Consider the following 20211-nt stretch of genomic DNA (forward strand, 5'->3'; position numbering starts at 1 on the left):
ACCTGCTGTTTTCTAATATTTACACACAACTAGAATCACAAATGTACCATAACTGCATTGAAAGAGCTCTTTCTCTCTCTCAGGCATGTAAAATCACTAGATTTCGTTTTTGTGTGGGTATTTCGGAACCGAAGACGGGGATGAATACAAACACATTAAGAGTGAAATTTATTTGATCAAAAGGAAAAGAAGAAAAAGATGAAGAACAAAATAGAGCTGGTGTTGATAATTCTGACAGGAGAATCTATTCTTCTATGCCTCCAAATCACAAGTGTAGATGCGGGTGAACCCTAACAGGAGAGACATGACCCCAGGGGAGTAGACGTATGAAGTCTGTGATTAAAATTAGCATGGAACCATCATTGACGACCTTTCATTTTTCCAACACCCCTTCCATTGCTGTTACCCGCAAACCATCACTCTCTTTTTCTAGATACTGAGAACTTGTGGCTCGGAGTGCTTGAGTGAAATCAGCAAATCTGCTTGGATGTATTTTAGGATGTGGACAGAAGTCACAAAATCAGTCAGAAAAACATTATTGAACATTTTAAAAGGGATCGGTAATCAAAAAGTAAAAGTTCATTTTTAGGCACCCTCATGTCATTCCAAACCTTTATTTGACAGTTCATTTTGTGGAACAACATCAACGTTTTGTGTTCATAAAGTGGAAGTCAATGGGAAGACATTTTTTTTTAGTTTTTAGAACTATCCCTTTAGATTTATTGGTCAATCCATTCAAATAGACTGTGAATTCATGTATTGAAAAACTGTCCCAATCTGCCTGGATTGACCTCATGTATGGTTTAAAATGAGGATTGGGTCTTTTAATGGCATGCAACATTTTCCTTTTCAATGCACTTTTCTCATTTTAAAACTTTGCAAGGATTGTGCACGTTCTCATGATTTGACATTAGTAAACTCTTACTGTGAAAACCAGAGTCCCAAAGATACAATGAGCATCAAGGTTTTACCTTATCCATTCATTTCACCATCATTTTAACCTTTGAAGTGGTCTTACTCCGTAAATATTGAACATAAATTTAATTTCACTTATTGTTCTTTACATAATGTAATTGATGATTTTATATAGAAAACAATAAATCGCAAAAAAAAAACTTAAGCTGGGTTATCACATTCTCTGTGACATTTGTCAAGTTTTTCCAGAAGCTTTGTCAGGGTGGCACTGTTCTAAATTCAGTTTTAACATTATACATGAAAAACCATCTTGCTATTCCCATGCCCCCTAAGCGGACATGTACACTATTAGTCCCTTAGTAACTGTTAACAACAACAAAGTAGAAAGACAATCAAACCTCTACAAATGCAACTTGTTTTTCAGCAACACCCCTTCACCAAACCCTTCCAACAAAACTGAAACCTGAGAGAGTGGATATAAACGCAGGTCAATCAATGGCCACGGTGAGGCCCATCAAAGCAGCACGTCCTCCAGTGAGCGGGTGTGGGGTACAGGTGGTAATGTTGTGTTTAAGTTTTGTCTCCCTCACCCACCCTGCACCCCCCAGCTGTGCAATCATTATGTACTACTGCCCCCTACTGCGGAGCAATGGCTGTGCGCCCTGAAGGTCAGCGGCTAGGAAAGAGAAGCAAGGCACACAGGGGTGCACTTTAGTCCTCACTGCTGGAACAATCGATGGCGGCATCAGTTCAGGGCTCATGCGGCTCAGCTCTGAAAACAAACATTAGGAGCAACATCTTCCCCTCTCACTGTTCTTGCTGGGCCAGCCGAGTCTAACTAGAGCTAACAAGGCAACCAACGCTGTGGTCCCCCTCAGCAAGGATGCTCTAGTGGGTGAAAGGCAGGAGATTGGCCTCAGAGGAGATATGAAATGGGGGAAATTGGGTATAAAAGCATCTATGATGGTCTTTGTGCGCACGCAGACCGAATCGCTACACCTGACCATTTAGAGCAAAGGATGGGGGACGATTTTACAAATGCCTTTGCATTAAAAGAAAACTCACAGTCTGGATTTATGGGAAAATTGGAACAAATTAGTTTGATTTGCAAAGGGTTGCCAACTAGAGTGCATGCATTTACTGAACCGTCCTCAACGTAAACTGATTACTTCCATGGAATTTGGCATGAGCGGTATCGTAAATCCAAACAAAATGGAACGTAGTAACACAGAAAAATCAAACAGATCAGATTCTACCGCTCGTTCTTAACCGACGTGGCTGAACTTTGCTGTCCCCCCCAAAAAGGGGTATTGGAATTCTCACAATTTACTAGTTATTATTAGCATGACTATTATTAGAATATTGGTTGTTTATTAGTACTTATAAAGCACATAGTCTGCATGACCATAGACTACTTCCCTAATCCTACCCAATACCCAACCCCTAAAGCTAACTATTAATAAGCAACAATGAAGAGTATATTGAGGAAAAGTTTTAGTGGTTAATGGTTACAAAAAGTTGTTAATGGTTAGTTAACAGTCAGCATTGCCCCCTATACTGAAGCATGACCAAAAAAAGTCTTGATTTCCCCAAACTGTAGTCATGAACCTCCATACAACATGCCATATCTACTATTCATGTATTCTAACCTGTCCTCATCAAATTATTCCCGTCCTCTCAATGTCATATCAATTTCACTGCTGTTAAAAAGACAACAATTCAAGATGACATCTGTACCTAAAAATACGCCTGCAAGTTGTCGCCACCTTATCAGAACCAACGTTAAAGTTACGTGATAACAAGTGGTACATCCACAACTAACTTTTAATGATAGCACTTTGAAGCCATTTCCTGGCGGAAAACAGGAAGGTAAGAAAGACTCAAGTGTGCGTGACACAGAAAGTAGGACCCAAGTGCTAGTCTTTTGTCTCCGCCTGATCAAATGGCAAGCGCGCGGAAAGGCGCAGAGCCCCCTTCTCCAAACGCTCGCACCCGGCTCTGCGGCGTCTGCCACGCGTTCTCCCGCCTCGATGCAGGTATCAAAGACCAGCTCGCCTCTCCCACAAACGTCAGAGTGCCATCCGAGCGGCGGCTTTCATAGCGCGACAACAAGGGGAAATTCGGAGGGGGTAGAGTCGGGACTCTGAGCTCCTTCAGGGATTTCCTTATCGGGGGCAAAGCAATCCCTCTGGACCTCATCCGCGTAGACCTGATTATTCAAGGCATTACAAAGGAGATGAAAATAACTCACGACTTAAAGCCACTGTCGAATTTTTTTCCCTTATTTATTACTATTTCACTGTGAGAAAGCGTGCCCAACATCCTGCTGAAGAAAAATACAACCACAGAGAACAAATACAGACCATAAAATTTAAAAGATACAAAAAGAAAACAACTTCGACTAGAGTTCGAAGAGGATTAAGAGTTCTTCTTAGTCCTTCCCCGGCTTTTCTTGACCACGGGCTCAGGTGAGGCCTCAGGTTTCTCTTTCGCCGGACTCTTTACGGTTCTCGCCGTCCTCTTCGCTGCTGCTGCAAAGTGAGTGAATTAGTTTATTTTAGATCCTGACCTCATGTTTACGTAACACAATATCACCAAAAGTTCACAGTATGCCAAACAGTTACAATATGAAGCATATCAATTTTTTTTAACACTAGGTTATGATATAAAGAAACAGATAAGGAACTTTGAAAAAATGTCTCACCCTTCTTCGGAGGAGCTCGTATCTTCTTTGCAGGGGTTTCATCAGCGTCATCATTAGACTGGCTTTTCTCCTCCACCTTCTTTCGTTTCAGAGTCTTCTAGTCGCAAATAAAGTCAAAACACAGGTGTGAAGAACACAGAAAGAGCATTGGTCAATCACTTGCCTAGCAGCCCTGAAGGAAGCTCGAATAAAACATTAAGAGTGGACCTTTGCTCAGTAAACACATGGAAACTATTATGTGTGCTTTCAGCCTTTTGAACGCTTGTTGTGAAATATAAATTATAATGTAACTATCCAGTATAGATACACAAATAAAATAACCGAAACAACTAATTCAGTTCATCGGTTTTGATGCAGATGATATTAGCCGCTAACCTACATGTCCGAATGTGAATTGACCAGAACTCCAAGTTATTTTACATAAGAAATTTCAACAATTTCATCAATCAAAATCCTCGTTTTCTTCCCCCATCGAATTCGAACATAGACTCGTCCACAATTCGAGGAAATAACCGAACCAGGGGTTATGAAGAAGATGCACTTAGCGACAGCAATCAAATTCTCTCTTTTCTTCGCTCAGACTGCATAATGAATGCTCGCCCCTCTCTCGGACTTGAACTATCATCTATACTAGCCCCCCACCCCACCCCCTCACATTTCCCTTCCATTTTGCCAATTGCTGCCTCATGATTACCATCCAGACCCTGCTGAGCTGAACAGATTGGCTCGATAATTACATACAATAACGGCAGTGGGCAGGTAACCCTCAGCTGGCATGGGCCAGCTCCCTGGTGGCACCTTCCATATGCAAACTGCATTGTGGGAAGCGAGGAGAGTCCGTCCCCTCCCCTGTCGTAAGTGCGGCTCGCTGATTGCCGGCCCGCGCCGACTCCAAGGTTACCGTGTCAGCAAATTTGTGATACATTAGCAGGGAATAAACACAGGCACTCAGGACCTGTCTGTGGGAGAGAGAGGAGGGGCCGTAGGGATAAACACCCCAGTGCTGGAGAGAACCTGAGATGCAGACGGCTTTGTTGCCAAGAGCTCTTTGTGCCGGACCCGTGAATGAAGCCACAGTGCTATTGTTCCCACAAATTATATGCAGTCAAGGGCATCTTTGCGGGATTGGACGTTTTGTTTTACATGATATAGGAAAAAAGAAACACAGAGGCATCAGAATTCACTCTTGAAAACAGTTCTTCTAATTGAAAAGGTGGTCATGATAGTATTAAGGAACACGAACTGTAAATGTATGATGAAAACTTGCCCACTTTGCATCATGAAAGTGACAGAAAAAGCGATTTGTGAATGATTCCTTCTTATCAGTTGGATCTTATTAATGAATTATTACATTGTTACAACTGAGAAATACAATTCTTGAGTTGAACGGACTTAATGAACTGATCCCATTGGCTAACAGCTCACTGAAAATGTTGTCACATGGATTGCTTGAACAATGTTTTGTCATTGTAGGGGCTTGACAGCCATGGTCTGCTTAATTTTAATATAATGGTTATCAAAAAACATGACCAGGACATCCTTGTAAAAAGAAAAGTGCCTGTCACATGAGTGGGATTTTTTAAAGATTAAGCAATAAACCAACCTAAACGATTAAATGCTAGTCCTTTCTCTTTCGCATATTCAATTTCAAGCTATAATTTCACAAGTTTTTAGAAGTTATCGCAGTGCTTTAGATGAGCGAGATCTCATACTGACAGACACCTTTAGGCTGTTGACCGCAATCTTGGATGAAAGGTTTGCTGGGCAGATTCGAAAAACACTTTCATTAAATACAACCCAGCGTTTTGCAGACATTTTGCAGATGAATACAAAACAAATCAAGATTTCTGAACTACAATTAAAAAGATTATTAACATCAAGACACTTCACTGCAAAGGCAAGGTGATACGGCCAAGGTCGAAATTTGTGTTGAGTGAAAAAAAGAATTCTTAAGTACAAAACACATCTGGTAAAAGCTTCACGCTTTAATCGTATTTGAAAATCAATGCGCCTGACGGCATTTTCTACTAACCCGAGCAATTAGGCTTGGATCGTGTGCGGGCATTTTAACATTCGAAGCTGCTTTCAACAGATAAACAAATTACAGGATGTTGAAATTAGTTTATTATAAATGCCGGGCGTTAAAGAGTGCACTTTGAATGTATCGTTTTCAATGGCTGAAAGTGAATAAAGTTCATCAAGACTTTGGCTTTCTAATGTTTTAATGAAGAAGACTCTTACCTTGACAGAAGGCAGGCTTTTGACATTGGCCAACACTGTGAAGTCCAGTTTTTTGTCATCAGACGCACCCATGCTCTTCAGCCCTTGCTGCAAAATGCTTTGTAACTTTGCATAATCTGGTTTGTCAGTGTATTCAAGAGACTTGACCTCTTGCATGAACTTCCCCAGCTCATCTGAAATTTCAGACATTAAAAAAAAACAACATCACAAATCTGTTTTAAAACAGCTTTCCTGTAGCTCAGTGGTAAGAGCATTGCGTTAACAACGCCAGGTTGTGGGTTCGATCCCAGGGGATTGCAAATACCTATGTAAAATGTATAGGATAAAGCAATGTAAGTCGCTTTGGATAAAAGCTTCTGCCAAATGCATAAATGTAAATGTTCCAGAATTTCATTGGTTGAAAAATATCAGTCTACGAATGGCTCGCCATTTCGCGTATTATCCATTGTTAAACTTAATAAAAATGACACATTTCACCGTTGACTATAATTAACAAGTACATTAATCTAGCAGTCACAATACAACATAAATGCTTTCAAACGCCCTTATGAGTCAATAAATAAACTAAGAGCGAGAATGAATAACTATGTGATTAAATGAAAGCTACATGGACCATCAGTGTCAATAATCGCACAGAAGTCTTAAGTTAACAAGGTAGCTGCACGTATGTTTTTGCAGTTGGCGTCGTGCAGGAAAGACGGTACGGTCCCTGTAGGGCGACGTCTTCTCAGAACATGCTCACACTTTAACCTTCAGGCTAAGTTTATAGGAGAGCGGTTGACATTTGTCACTTTGTTCTTTATACTTCTCCGCTCACAAACTGTTGTTTACTGTCGGCTGCAAAAATAGTCACACCAAACAGAATTAGTCGTGATGGCCGTGCTAACAGTGCCGCCTCCCATCACCTCGGTGTTGTGATGCAGCGTGTATGCACAAGACAACAGCCCGAGGAGGGATCTCGCCGTCTGCCACACGGCTGTCACAGGGCTTAAGAACTGCCGTCACATCAGCGGTTGAGTAAAGGGAGCCAATGACAGCTTTGATTTTTAAACGATGTGAGGAAAGAACGCCCTAAAGTTCTGCAAAAGTACAGACTGCCACACAGCGACTGCAAAACTAATCCAGAGGTCGAAGAGAAGAGGAAAAACAAGTTTGTTTAAAAACTCGCTCTTTTTGGCTAATGCAGTGTGCTCTCTCTATGTTTATGCTATACATATATAGATACATCAACTTTTATGCCAAGAAGTAATAGGTTTCATTGAATGCTTATTCATGAGACACACACAGAAATTATGATATCTGAAGAACACTAAATTTATTCTGTATTTGATCACAAATAAGTGTAACTTCTGTTGATACGCCAAGCAGGTTCCTGCCAATAATCTCAAAATGATATACCCATCACAATTTCTTTGATTTAGAAGTATATAAATCTAGGACAAAAGCCAAAATTAAAGAAACATGCAACCCTGGTGAACGCATTCTACAAAGAGCAAATGCACAGAGTCTGCTTTTTTTGTCACTTCCGCCCATCTGACGTAAAATGATCACACTCTCGGTTTAAAGTTAGTGAGAAAAGTTGCTGGGAATTAGCACAGGGCTGATAGATTAGTTGTAATTACGAATAAATCACCATGTTCACTCTTATTATCAAGAGAAGAGCCCCTAACCCTCTTGTTTGTGAAAGTGCATCAGCCCAATTACCGCTTGGCAGACAAACAGAAAATATAATACTGCAGAACTCACAGGTGCCTCATCGAGCTCGATAGTCGAAAAAAATCACGATTAAATCTCATTAAACGTATAGTTGTGAGATTAATCTGTAAGATTGAGGAATGCAAAGGTCATAAAATATATATAATTTATACTTAAAAAGATAGGGGTGCAATTTGGTATTAAATATCAACACTTAAACTGTTAATGTAGGGCTGGGAGTCATGTTGAATTTTAGATATTACAGAGATAACTATGCTGAAGAAATTAAAGAGTGTTATGAATATTGTTGGAAATTAATATTAAAGTGCCAAAGACGGCGCAAATAGACAATTCCATCCCCCCACATCTTGAGTAACACAAACCCTGACTCATTAATAATAATAATAATCGAGGAATTTTACAAAATTTGTAAGTGGTCACTAGATCTACATTTCAACATGCTTTTTGCTCCAAATATTTAACAATTCCTCTTCAAACCGTGATTTTTAAATAGTGGCATTAACAGCAAATCAAACACAAACCCTTTCTAACAATTCTAGAGCAAGAGCAAAAATATTAAAATCGTCCAAATTTGGAAAAAATATTGAGGTTTAAGCAAATTCGGTACATTGGACAGTCCTGTGTGAATGCACAAAACCTATTTTCTCACCTGGTTTACTTTCTGTGTTAAAACACGTTTTCATGAACTCATCGATATTCTCTCTACACCTGAGGAAAGAAATATTTACGAACGAATCAAGCACAATCTTGGAAATTAACCATCTAGCATAATTCATTAAATCTGACCTGTTATTATTTGCATCTAGTCTACCGTGCAACTTCATAGTAATTAGATGTAAGCCAATTAGAGGCAAAATCTGAGAGAAATTAATTAGTTTTACTGCAGAAGCATTGTTTTCATCTGATAAGTTGATTTTTATTAGCCTGTGGCAAATAATAAGGTAAAATACATCTTGGTTTTCTTAGATGCACATATACTTGAAAAGCCATGTGAAACAAAGACGCTCACCTCAGTTTAGAGTCTTTGACATACAGGGGGTCCTCAAGTTTGTCCTCCCAGGGCAGGCGGCCACAAACCCACTGGATCATGCAGTAGCCCATGATTTCAAGGTCTGCTCTCCTTGAGGGAGCTGAAATGAAACGTGTGAAAAATCTCAAATTGCTTTTGGTGGTTTTAAAGAGGAAGGTTAACATTGTAATAGTTAACTTAAGTTCAGGATTATATATATATATATATATATATACATTAAATGTTTACTATTGAAGAAATGCATCAGGTTATTAAACGGTGACAGAGATTTGATTTAGTTGCTTTAGTTCCTTACACACTCCTTTGTGGGCGTCAATACTAGTGAACTCAATGGTCCCGTCATGACACCTCTTTGGGTCTTCTTTGTACTCCTTCAGCTTGCCTTCGGGCGAGTATCTGTAGGCCAATCCGTAATCGACTAAATACACCTGAGTTTAGAAACGAAACCATGGGGTAAAAATTCAAACTGTGCATTTACTTTTCCTGCTCCAAAATTCTAAAGCACTGCTAAAACAATTACGACAAGGTTTCTACAAAAAAATTCGAGCAATTTACAGTTTATCACCTATAATAAAGGTCTGACAATTAACACTGTGACAGGTGACTCCTCAAAGCAACGGCAAGTAGTTAACAATGTTTCAAAGATCCCAGAACAGTCTGTGTGCAAATTACAAATTTTGCAAGCTGTACAAAAACATTTGACATGTCCAGGAGGAGTTTTAAAATGAACTGCAAATGAATACACACGAACTCATACAAATAACCAGCCAACATTATCACACCACATCAACGCCCCATCTAAACTTAAACATCTAAAAGTTAACATTTATGACTTGGCTGCAGAACTGATACAATTTTTTTATTTAAAGCACAAAACTGGATTGCCCCGGTAATAAATACCTACAGTCGGATGAGTCATATTCATCGATATTGAGACATGTTTACATTGACCACAAACAAAATGTCTTCAACCCACACCGTCAACTATTAAACAGTTTGTGGAATCTGTATTAGTATGTTCAGCCTCAACTCACAGGACTCCTTATGGCCAGTGGCTGCTCTGCAAGATCGTACAGAAGGTGTTAAAAATATGACACTAGTTTAACAAACCGGGTGGTCTCTACTATACAAATGTTAAGATTGTAAGATCTCCAAACTCACAAATATATACATGGGGATTTTTATTCAAATACTTTCCATTGGCTGTTCACCCTTAAGACTTGTTACACCGTGTAAAAAAAAAGTTACTAATACAGGATCAATTGTAGCTTGCCATGTATGGCCGTCGCAGCTAGTGAGATAAAAACTGTAAATAACATTGAAAAAAGTTGTTGCGTGGTTGCATTGCATCTGGTGTTGACACGGTGTTATGCAGAAACATGGTTGAGATTTCAATGAACTTCACCAAAGTTCTTTAAAATTCCTCAAAAAGCTACAGACTTCTTATCTGGAGGTATTGTACACGATCACGAAGTTCAGGAGTTCATACAGTGAGTGAAGGTTTTCTCAAAGTCAAGGGATGGTCCTACTCCCCATTAGGTCACTGAAATAAGGGGCGTAGCACCCATTATTTTTATGTCAGAGGGTGTGTGACCTACCATTCCCAAATTGCTTTTTTCATAGTTTCAATTATTACTTTTAGAAATCCTATTAAAATCCCTCCAACACACAAATTGTTTCTATGCCCCTGATTGAATATTTATCATTCAGTCCACCAGCTGAAAATAAGCTTTTCAGTGCCTGTGAACTTTATGTACACCAAAACATGTATACAACGTAGACATAAACAAATTCAAAAGCAAAAATAACACCCTATAATTTCCTTGATTGGTATAAAAAGGCAAACGTAAAAAAAGTTCATAGTCCCCAGTAAGATGCGACTAAACCCAAGAGGCCAAGTTTTAAATTGTGACTTTAAAAATAGCAGCTTAATAATACACCACTGATACATTATTAATCTTCAAATTAAATATTTGCTCCTGCCCAGCCCCCCAACCTTATTTGCTAGAGACAGCTCCAATACTGGCTCTAATCTCTCCAGTTTATGAACTGAGCATTAAAGGCTTAAATTGTTTTTCTTTTTTCCACCAAAATCTCATTAACAGATGGCAAAAAATTAGACAAGTCCTTTCTTACAGTCGAAATGATGGTTCCCTTTCTGTCGGTCTCTCGACGTTGTGTCGAGAACGACAGATGGGGTTCGCCCTTGAGAACCAATCAACTCTGACTACTATAGAAAAGGCCAATGAAATTTGGCGAATGCAATTTGCATGCCGGGCTCCGCCCCCGGAAATCCGGTATAAAAGGAGGCCGGCGTGCAGCATTCACTTACCTTTTGTTCTTCAGAGCCATCGCTCATGAGTACAACTCAGGATTCAATCCTCTACAACTACACGCTGGTGCTACGACGTGTTACAGCGGATCGTCCCTTCCTGCAGCGACCTTCCCCTGGGCGTCTCGGCGGTTCCGGAGGTGTTAGAGATTTTTTCTAAAAGTCCTTTTCAGGACTGACTGAGCATTCTCCAGCGCGGCATGTCCCGCTGTTCTCTTGGGTGCGGCACCCTCATCGAGGAGGGGGATGGACACGATCGCTGCATTAGGTGTCTGGGCGTCCAGCACACTGAAGCAGCGTTCGTTGACACATCTGCCTGCACTGCGGGCAGATTGTCATTCAGAAGTTGCGGTCACGGGTGGCTGTCTTCCTACGGGAACCAGCCACCATTTCGTCTGCTACCCGGGCTGTGACATCTGTGGCTACGGCCCCGATGACCACCCACGTTAGCAGCGTTAGTGATACGGGGAACTCTGCGAACGTAAACCCGCCAGCCAAGTGCTCACGGGCCGATCGCACCCCGATTCGCTCTTCTGAACGTTCCCCAACCGGCGGTGGCATACCGTCCGGATCCTCACGCACACACTCGGAAACGATGTGTGACGTAGATGAGATGTCGCTCGCAGCATCGGAGGGAGACTGGCATCCGACTCTGCCGAATCCAAACTCCACCCCCAGCGGTCGAGTTCAGGAGGAAGCAGAAGTGATGTCATCTGTGCTAACCCGGGGATGCGTGGTTCCCGAGGTCGGTGCGCGGTGCAAACCGCGCCCACCCCGGGTGCCATGTTTTTCCCGGAGGTGCATGAGGAGCTGTGTAAAACTTGGAACGCTCCACTCACGGACCGTTCCAGTGAAACCAGCTCCGGCTCCCTTACTTCCCTCGATGGTGAGGCAGCCAAGGACTGCGTCGAGATCCCCCGGGTGGAACGTCCGCCTGCGGTGCACCTGTGCCGCGGACGGCTACCACCTGGGGGGGGATCGACCACTCCTACCGTCCAAAACACGTAAGACTTCGGCATCACTGGTGTCGAAAGCTTGCGATGTTGCGGGCCAGGCTGCCTCCTCTCTCTATGCCTTGGCCATCCTGCAGGTCCGCCAGGCCAGGGCGTTGAGAGGGCTCCACGAGGGTAAGGCCGACCCGGGTATAATGCAGGATCTCCGTGCCACCGCTGACAGCGCTCTACGGGCGACTAAGGCGGCGGCACGGGCCCTGGGTCGGACGATGTCCACGGTAGTGGTCCAGGAGAGACACCCCCGGCTATACCTTGTGCAGAAGAGTGACAGCAAGGAAGTCCGCTTTCTTGATGCACTCATCTCGCAGGGTGGGTTGTTGGTAACACCGTCGAGGACTGCGCTCAGCAGTTTTTTGACGGCGAAGCAGACAGTGGCAATTAACCACATTTTTTTCACGCCGCGACTCGGCCGCCTACAGGCCTCCGAGATCTCACGTGACGTCTGCTTCCCTGCAACCCAGGACCCTTTCGGCATCGGCTCCGGTTCCTGTGCCCCCACAGGCGGCACCCCGGAAGCAGAGGTCGAGGGGGAAACCTACACCCCGTCAGCAACCTCCTCGCGAGAAGGGACACTGACGGGAAGACCCCAGGGAGAACAACATCGGGCCCGAACCTTCACAGCCACGGCTCTGATCGGTCGGTACGGGACGACTCCTGCCTCGTCACCAAAGCCGGGCCCTTGTTAGGGCTTGGCGCCCACTTACTCACTGAGTTTTCTGTTCTCCCCGGGTTTACTTGCAGCCGATCGCACACTCCACTGGACTGTGCTCGGCGAACCGACCTCACACCCTGGCGAGGCGTGAGGTCGTACACATACGACAGCCGTCACCACTCTCAAACCGACAGTGCGTGCCGTTGTCCCGCCAGGCAGGTAAGCAGGCGGAGCAAAAACCTTCCCTCCGGGGACTCCCCGCGACATGGTTAGCTCCGCCAGCCGACGAACCACCCCCCGTGGGAATGATGAAGCAGACCGTCCCCTTGGTCACCCTGTCACAGTCCCTGGGAGCTCGAGAGCTGCCCACACTGTCTCGCTGGCTAATGAGGGCGGTCCGTCTTGGTTACTCGATCCAGTTCGCCAGAGACTCACCCAAGTTTCGGGGCATCATCTCTCCCTCTGTCAGAGGCAGGGACGCCTCCGTACTTCGGGTAGAGGTCACCACCCTTCTGGCAAAACAGGCATCGAGTTCGTCCCTCAAAACCAAGATGTTCAGTGGGTCACCACCCGCACTTCATCGTTCCCAAGAAAGACGGCGGGTTGCCCCCAAAGGCTGCGTACCCTGAACAGAGCACCTTCACAAGCTGCCATTCAGGGTGCTCACACAGAGGCGCGTCCTGACATCTATGAGGTGTCAGGATTGGTTCGTGGCAATCGACCTGAAGGACGCTTACTTTCATGTCTCGATCCTCCTCGACACCGGCCGTTCCCACGGTTCGCGTGCGAGAGGCGGGCATATCAGTACAGAGTCCTCCCTTTCGGTCTGTCCCTGACCGCCCTTTCTCCCTGAGAGGAGGAAGGCGAGCGGGTACTAAACTATCTCAGCGACTGGCCTATCTTGGCACACTCGCGAGATCTGTTATGTACACAAAGGGACCTGGTGCTCCGGCACCTAGGTCGATTGGGACTCCAGGTCAACCAAGAGAGGGGCAAGCTCTCCCCAGTGCAGAGCGTCCTCTTTCTCGGTATGGAACTCAACTCTGTCACCATGTCGGCACACCTGTCCGCAGTTGTGCCCAACCAGTGTTGAACTGTCTGAAATGAACATTTTAGGCAGACAGCGGTCCCCCTGAAACAATTCAGAGGCTCCTGGGACACATGGCGTCCTCGCGGGCTAATACCCCTCGAGTTGATGCACATGACACCGCTCCAACACTGGTTTCAGAGTCGAGTTCCGAGGAGAGCGTGGCACACCGGCAGCAGGCGCATGGTGATGCCGCCCTGCTGCCGACGCACCATAACCCCTAGTCTTTATGACTTTTTCGACGGACTCAGGTCCCTCTGAGCAGGTTATGAGGCAGGTCGTGGTGACGACTGAAGTCTCCCTGCAGGGGTGCGGTGTAGTGTGCAACGGGCACGCAGGTGGGGTGTTGGACGAACCCCCGCCTGCGCTGGCATATCAATTGCCAAGAGTTGTGGGCTATGCTACTTGCACTGAGCAGGCTACGGCCTCTCGTGCGAGACATACACGTGCTGTTCCGAGGACAGCACTATAGCTGTAGCGAATACAGATCGTCAGGGTGGCGTTCGCACACAGCAGCTAAACACAACTTGCTCGACGCCTCCTCCGGTGGAGTCAACAGGTGACTCGTTCCCTGCAGGCCACACACCCCGGGCAAACTGAACTAGACAGCCGACGTGCTTTCTCGCCAGTTTATGCCTCGTGGAGAGTGGCGACTCCACCCCCGTGCAGTCCAGCTCATTTGGAGGCTGTTCGGGTAGGCCCAGGTAAAACCTGTTCACCTCCCGTAACACCACCATTTGCCCGCTTGATAGTCCCTGCCCTCGGCACGGATATCCTTGCGCACAGCTGGCCGCGGGATGGGCGGAAGCACACCTTCCCCCCCCAGGAGCCTTCTTGTACAGACTCTGTGCAAGGTCAGGGAGCAGGAGCACCAAGTGTTATTGGTTACACCACACCGGTCTAACCGCACTTGGCCTCAGAGCCGATGCTCTGGATAGCGACTCCCCCTGAACCATTCCCCTGACAGAGGACCTGCTCTCTCAGGGGAAGGACACGTTCTGGCATCCCAGATCAGACCTCTGGAACACCCATGTCTGGTCTCTAGACGGGACGAGAAGATCCTAAGATGGCTACTCCCCCTATACGGCTGAGACCATCACCCAGGCTAGGGCCCCATCTACTAGGCGGTTACACGCCTCTAGACGGTGCCTCTTCTCGTCCTGGTGTCTTTCTCAACGAGAAAGACCCACTGAGGTGCTTGATCAGGATTGTGTTCCCCTCCTCACGAGACTGGAGACTAACATCTCCCTTCCACACTGAAAGTGTATGTAGTCGCTATTGCCACTCATCACGACTCAGTCGGTGGAAAGTTTCTAGGGCAACACGACCTGGTCACCAGGTTCCTAAGCAGCGAGAGGGCGGAATCCGCCTCATCTCCGCTCCATACCCTCTTGGGACCCTAAGTGGTCCTGGGGAGCCTCAGGGCCCCCCAAAGAGCCCCTCGGAGGTTCCGATCTTCCTCATAGAGTAAGACGGCCCTCCTGACGGCGCTCACTTCCTTCAAGAGGGTAGGGGACCACCGAGCATCCTCCGTGTCCCTGGATTGCCTTAAACTCGGCCCTGGAAACTCTCACGTTATCTTGAGACCCAGGCCCGGATGCGTGCCCAAGAAGTTCCCACTACTCCCTCCGGGGCCAAGTGGTGAACTTGCAGGCGCTCCCCATAGGGGAGGAAGACCCAACCCGATTAGTGTTGTGTCCAGTACGTACTGGACCGCACGCAGAGCTCTGAAGCTCTGACCAGCTCCGTGTCTGTTGGAGGACAGCAGAAGGGGAAGGCTGTCTCCAAACAGAGGCTGGCGCACTGGGTCGTGGACGCCGTTACGACGGCATTCCGATCTCAGAATCTCCCATGCCCATTGGCAGTGAGGGCTCACTCCACACGGAGTTTAGCCACCTCCTGGACACTGGCAGAAGCGCCTCTCTAGCAGACATCTGTAGAGCTGCGGGTTGGGCTATGCCCAAACACCTTCGCAAGGGTTAACAACCTTCGCGTAAACCCGGTGTCAGCCCACGTCCTGCGTGGCGACATGTAGGACTGGCATCCGGGGGGGCGTATGCCTGCGAAAGCACCTTTCCACCCTCTAACAGGTTGGGTCAGTGTGCTATTTACCTTTTCTTCTTACCCGAACACATCGCTAAGAAACTGGTACCTCACCAGCCTCCCTTCTTACCCAGACACTGGTTAAGAATAGGCATTCCATCCATCACCAAACAAGCACCCCCTGGGGGCTGGCTGGGCAGAGCAGCCTTCCCCCTTAGGCCGGGATACCATGTGAGCTATCACAGATAGCTCTAACCGGACCTAGTGCTACCGGACGTCTGTAACACCCCCTCCGTGGGCTGTTCCGTCTGATGTATCCTCATGAGAATGGTTCCCACTCCTGGTAACCCATGAGCTTCCCCAGGTGGGCCTCCACCTCGCGGTTAACTACTCAGTCCGCACGTTCCATGCGTTCTCCTCCAAGGACGAGACCATACCTATATCCACCATATTCCTCCCCACGGGTAGGAGGTGGCCTCTGTAGCGCTTCTCTGATTAAGAGTCGCGCTTACCCGGTGTAAACTGATCTGGACGGCCTCTCGCCTATAGAGAGCTAAGGCCCCGTCCGTGAAAGTTACCGGTCAGGGCTGTACCCATCTTTCTCCAAGAAAGCTCTGGAACCCCCCGACCACCACACTGGAAGGTTACAGTCTCACGAAAGCTTCGAGATGACACGCCCAGGCTTGTTACCGTCGCTTCGCTAGAGATTGTGACGCGATACAGCGTTGTGGCGTTTTCCATAGGCAACCCCATCTGTCGTTCTCGACACAACGTCGAGAGACCGACAGAAAGGGAACGTCTTGGTTACGTATGTAACCTCAGTTCCCTGATGGAGGGAACGAGACGTTGTGTCCCTTATGCCACGAACACGTATCGTATTCTGCTGCAGTTTGAGAGGTCTCAGGCTCTTCAGAACAAAGGTAAGTGAATGCTGCACGCCGGCCTCCTTTTATACCGGATTTCCGGGGGCGGAGCCCGGCATGCAAATTGCATTCGCCAAATTTCATTGGCCTTTTCTATAGTAGTCAGAGTTGATTGGTTCTCAAGGGCGAACCCCATCTGTCGTTCTCGACACAACGTCTCGTTCCCTCCATCAGGGAACTGAGGTTACATACGTAACCAAGACGTTCTCCAATTAAAAGGAGCTCCTTATAGCGCTACTTTCTAAAACACACAACACACTCTTCCCTTTATGAGTTGTACAGCCATAGCAACAGTCCAACGCTAAACACATAGAGGGCTTGAAACAAACCTGATTTGGGTTGGTGTAGGACAGGAGAAGGTTGGAGGCTTTGATGTCTGCGTGCACATATTCATGTTCGTGGATGTACTCTAAAATATCAAGCTAGAGAAATGAAAACCGTTAGACTACGAGAATGTATTATTATGGGAATATAAGATTTTACACCACTGACTGTCATGTCAAAGGGCAAAACATAAATATTTTTAACATGATGTACACTAACATACGATGAAATATATTGTGGTGTACCAGTACACCTATGAAATGGCTTCTGTAAATGAAAAAGTTAGTTTTTTGTGACAAGAAACCTACAAGTCTGATCCCCAGCTGAAGAACCAGTTTCCTTGGAAACTTCCTCCCATTTTCCTCAAACTTTTTCTGCAGATCAGTTCCGAACCGATCCATCACCATAAATCTATATCTGATGAAAAAGGTGATCACATGAAGATTTTATTAAATAACTAAATTATATTATATAACTAAATAAAAGCTACCATGTGATTAATTATCAAAATGGCATTAAACATCAAAGTTTAAGATTGTCCCACTTACCTCTTGCCACCTTTCTCATGAAAACCAGAACCCCAATATTTTGGAACTCCCAAATAGTCGACTTTCCTTGATTTTATCCAAGCCCCAACTGAAACAACAAATACAACATTATAAGTACGAAATGCACAGAACAATAAGCAGCTTTCAAATTAAAGCAAATAAAAATATCACACTGACAGAAAGAAACTAAGTTACATGCAATCAAACAATGCATTCATAAATAAAGTTGGCAAATTATTATAAACTTTTATTCCTCAAACTTGTGCGTACTCCAAGTAATATAAGAATATTCCTTAGAGACCAAACTGTGACTGTGCCGCAAGGTAATCTGCTGGTGGGACAAATATTTACCAACATTACAATATTCGCATGAATAAAACATGAGCATCCCTTAGTAATATAGCAGTTAATTGTCAAGGGAGACTGACATTTGGATTGTTATTAAATAAAGCGCAATGCTGTGGCCTTAGGGCAGCCATAGGAGCCACCAAAGGCACAGAGTTGCGGTTTGTCTGTCTCCGTAAAGCTCTCAATGGCGAGCTCAGAACATTCTTTAATTAAAAGAGTTGCTCTTCGACTTTTTTCAATCCGGCTCATCATGCATATGAGGGTGTGTTCGCAGTCATGGGGGCTTACTTAGATCAGGCTTGGCAGCTCGCATGTAGAACTTCAGTTCAGAGAACAGAGGGCCATTGTCACTTGGCTCCTGAAAGAGACGGTAAAAACAATAGTAAAAATAACTGACATTTGACAAAATGTCTGAAAGGAAGATTTAGATTCACTCTGGAAACTTATGTGTTAACTCTTTTTATTTAAAAACACATCACCACTACTATTACTCGTCACTTATTCATACCAAACTGGCAATGATACCATTTTTACCAACGCAAAAAATGTCTCTTAACAACTTTCCATTACTTTTCAATGTTTTAGTAATTGCCAGGCTTGGAATTCGCAATTTTAAAATTTTCGATTATCTATAGGTTTTCCATGACTGTGGGAATCCCAGTTCATACATTTCAATTCTGTAAAATTTTGTTATAGTTGTTTCAGTAGGGAGAGAAAGCATCTGCTAAATGACATGAAGAAACATTTTGGAGTTCAGTATATTGTTACATTCATATACTGTCAAGAAAAAAAACACTGTCCTTACCACTTTAATGACATAAGATGCATTCGCTCCGACAGATCCAGAGGAATCTTCATTTGCTAAAAGGATTTATAACAAAGTCAGTACTAATAAAGCAACAGAAGCATTTTGAAATATTCTGGTTTATTTTACCAAGATACAGCAGGCCAAAACCTCCTTTCCCAACAGGCTGCCCGAGTTTCCATCTTTTCTTTGCATTGTCTGTTAGGACTTCTCCAGGTGGAAATTCTTCAGCCAGTTTCCTCTTAGGTGGAGCTCTTGCTTTTTTCACCCCATTTGCTTTGGCCTTGGGTGGCATTTTACTGAATGACAGTATAGTGTCAAACAAAAGAAAACAATGTACTTATTAAATTACATGCAGGTAAATGAGAGGCATTCAAAAGTTTGAGATCACTAATAAACATATGTAAATACATTTGCAATTGACTTTCTCTTGCATACTTTGCATTCTAATTCTCAATTACACATGAATATTAAACTGTATTTTTAAGCAAAAGACACATTTGAAAATTCAGATGTAAACTTCAAACAATTTAATCATATATTTCAATATCACGTCTTAGTATTTGGCATGCCCACATATTATTATTTTTAAACATGATGCATAATCCAGGTTGTCCTGTCATCTAGTGGATGTAAAAAAAGAGCATACATTGTTCTTCAGTGAAAGCAAGAAAAAGTGATAGTTTGCACAAAGGATAAACTAAAACTTTATTTCATAGTTCAAATAAAACACTTTCCACGATATAGTCTCGGACTTCTAGACCACACTGTATGGTTTGTGTTTAGGCCTAAATTACATGATTTAGTCAGATCTTATTTCCTCACATCTCAGCCAGCGTTATTGAAATATAAACCTTGCCTCCATTAAACATACAAAGAAAAAATAAACAGAACGCATAAAACTTGGCTGCATCTAATAATGAGCATTAGCATTACACATGACATTAGAACAAAATGACAACATCTCCTACATTTTGCCAGCATTACACTACTTACGCAGTGTTTAGGTCATTTTCGCAACAATTTAACACCTACAACTAACTTATTTTTCCCAATTATAATTTATTTAACTGCAACTGTACACAGATAACTTGGTTTCACTTTGTCATACTGTTGAGGCTGTTGTTTTACTTTCCATTTTAAATAATCAGACTTTAAGATCCCTTTGTGGATTACATTAACTATCTAAATTACACAAGTATTTCGGGGTCACACAACATTATTTTGATGTCTGAAACGATTATCACTTGAATGACAACTGTTCTGGGGATACAGGAATCTGCACTCACAAATGTTAACCGGCTGTGCTAGCTGAGTTAGCTGCCACAACACGTCCTGTAATAGGCATTAAAACAACTGCTCATCCACATAATCCGCAATTAAAATACGGTCACAATGTTTTATCAAAGCCGATTCCACTAACCTTTTCGCGGGTAACTAGCAGGTTGTAACAGCTCTTCCTCTCCAAACTTCCCGCAAAACTGCGCTTCCGAGTGAGGGTCGACACACACGATTGGTCAGAAACAGAAC

The 20211-nt window shown here is 44.4% G+C and overlaps 1 protein-coding gene across 4 annotated transcripts; it reads right to left on the reverse strand.

Annotated features, from left to right (window-relative positions):
* Positions 1-3181: 3181 nt before the first annotated feature.
* Positions 3182-20191, reverse strand: vrk1 (VRK serine/threonine kinase 1). Of its 4 annotated transcripts, none has more exons than XM_056768500.1 (13): positions 20105-20191; positions 18811-18980; positions 18682-18737; positions 18165-18234; positions 17529-17616; positions 17289-17397; positions 16986-17078; positions 8902-9034; positions 8586-8706; positions 8226-8284; positions 5861-6033; positions 3620-3713; positions 3182-3443 (listed from the first exon to the last, which is right to left on the reverse strand). In XM_056768500.1, exons 2-13 carry the CDS (start codon positions 18974-18976, stop codon positions 3334-3336), a joined length of 1272 nt encoding a protein of 423 aa, XP_056624478.1. In that variant the 5' UTR covers positions 18977-18980; positions 20105-20191; the 3' UTR covers positions 3182-3333. The 4 variants fall into 4 exon arrangements, with proteins under 4 accessions (XP_056624478.1, XP_056624476.1, XP_056624477.1 ...); XM_056768498.1 differs by having other exon boundaries at positions 3182-3446; XM_056768499.1 differs by having other exon boundaries at positions 3620-3716.
* Positions 20192-20211: the final 20 nt, after the last annotated feature.

This window comes from Triplophysa dalaica, chromosome 15 (genome assembly GCF_015846415.1).
Source record: "Triplophysa dalaica isolate WHDGS20190420 chromosome 15, ASM1584641v1, whole genome shotgun sequence".
NCBI classification, from domain to species: Eukaryota; Metazoa; Chordata; class Actinopteri; order Cypriniformes; family Nemacheilidae; genus Triplophysa; species Triplophysa dalaica.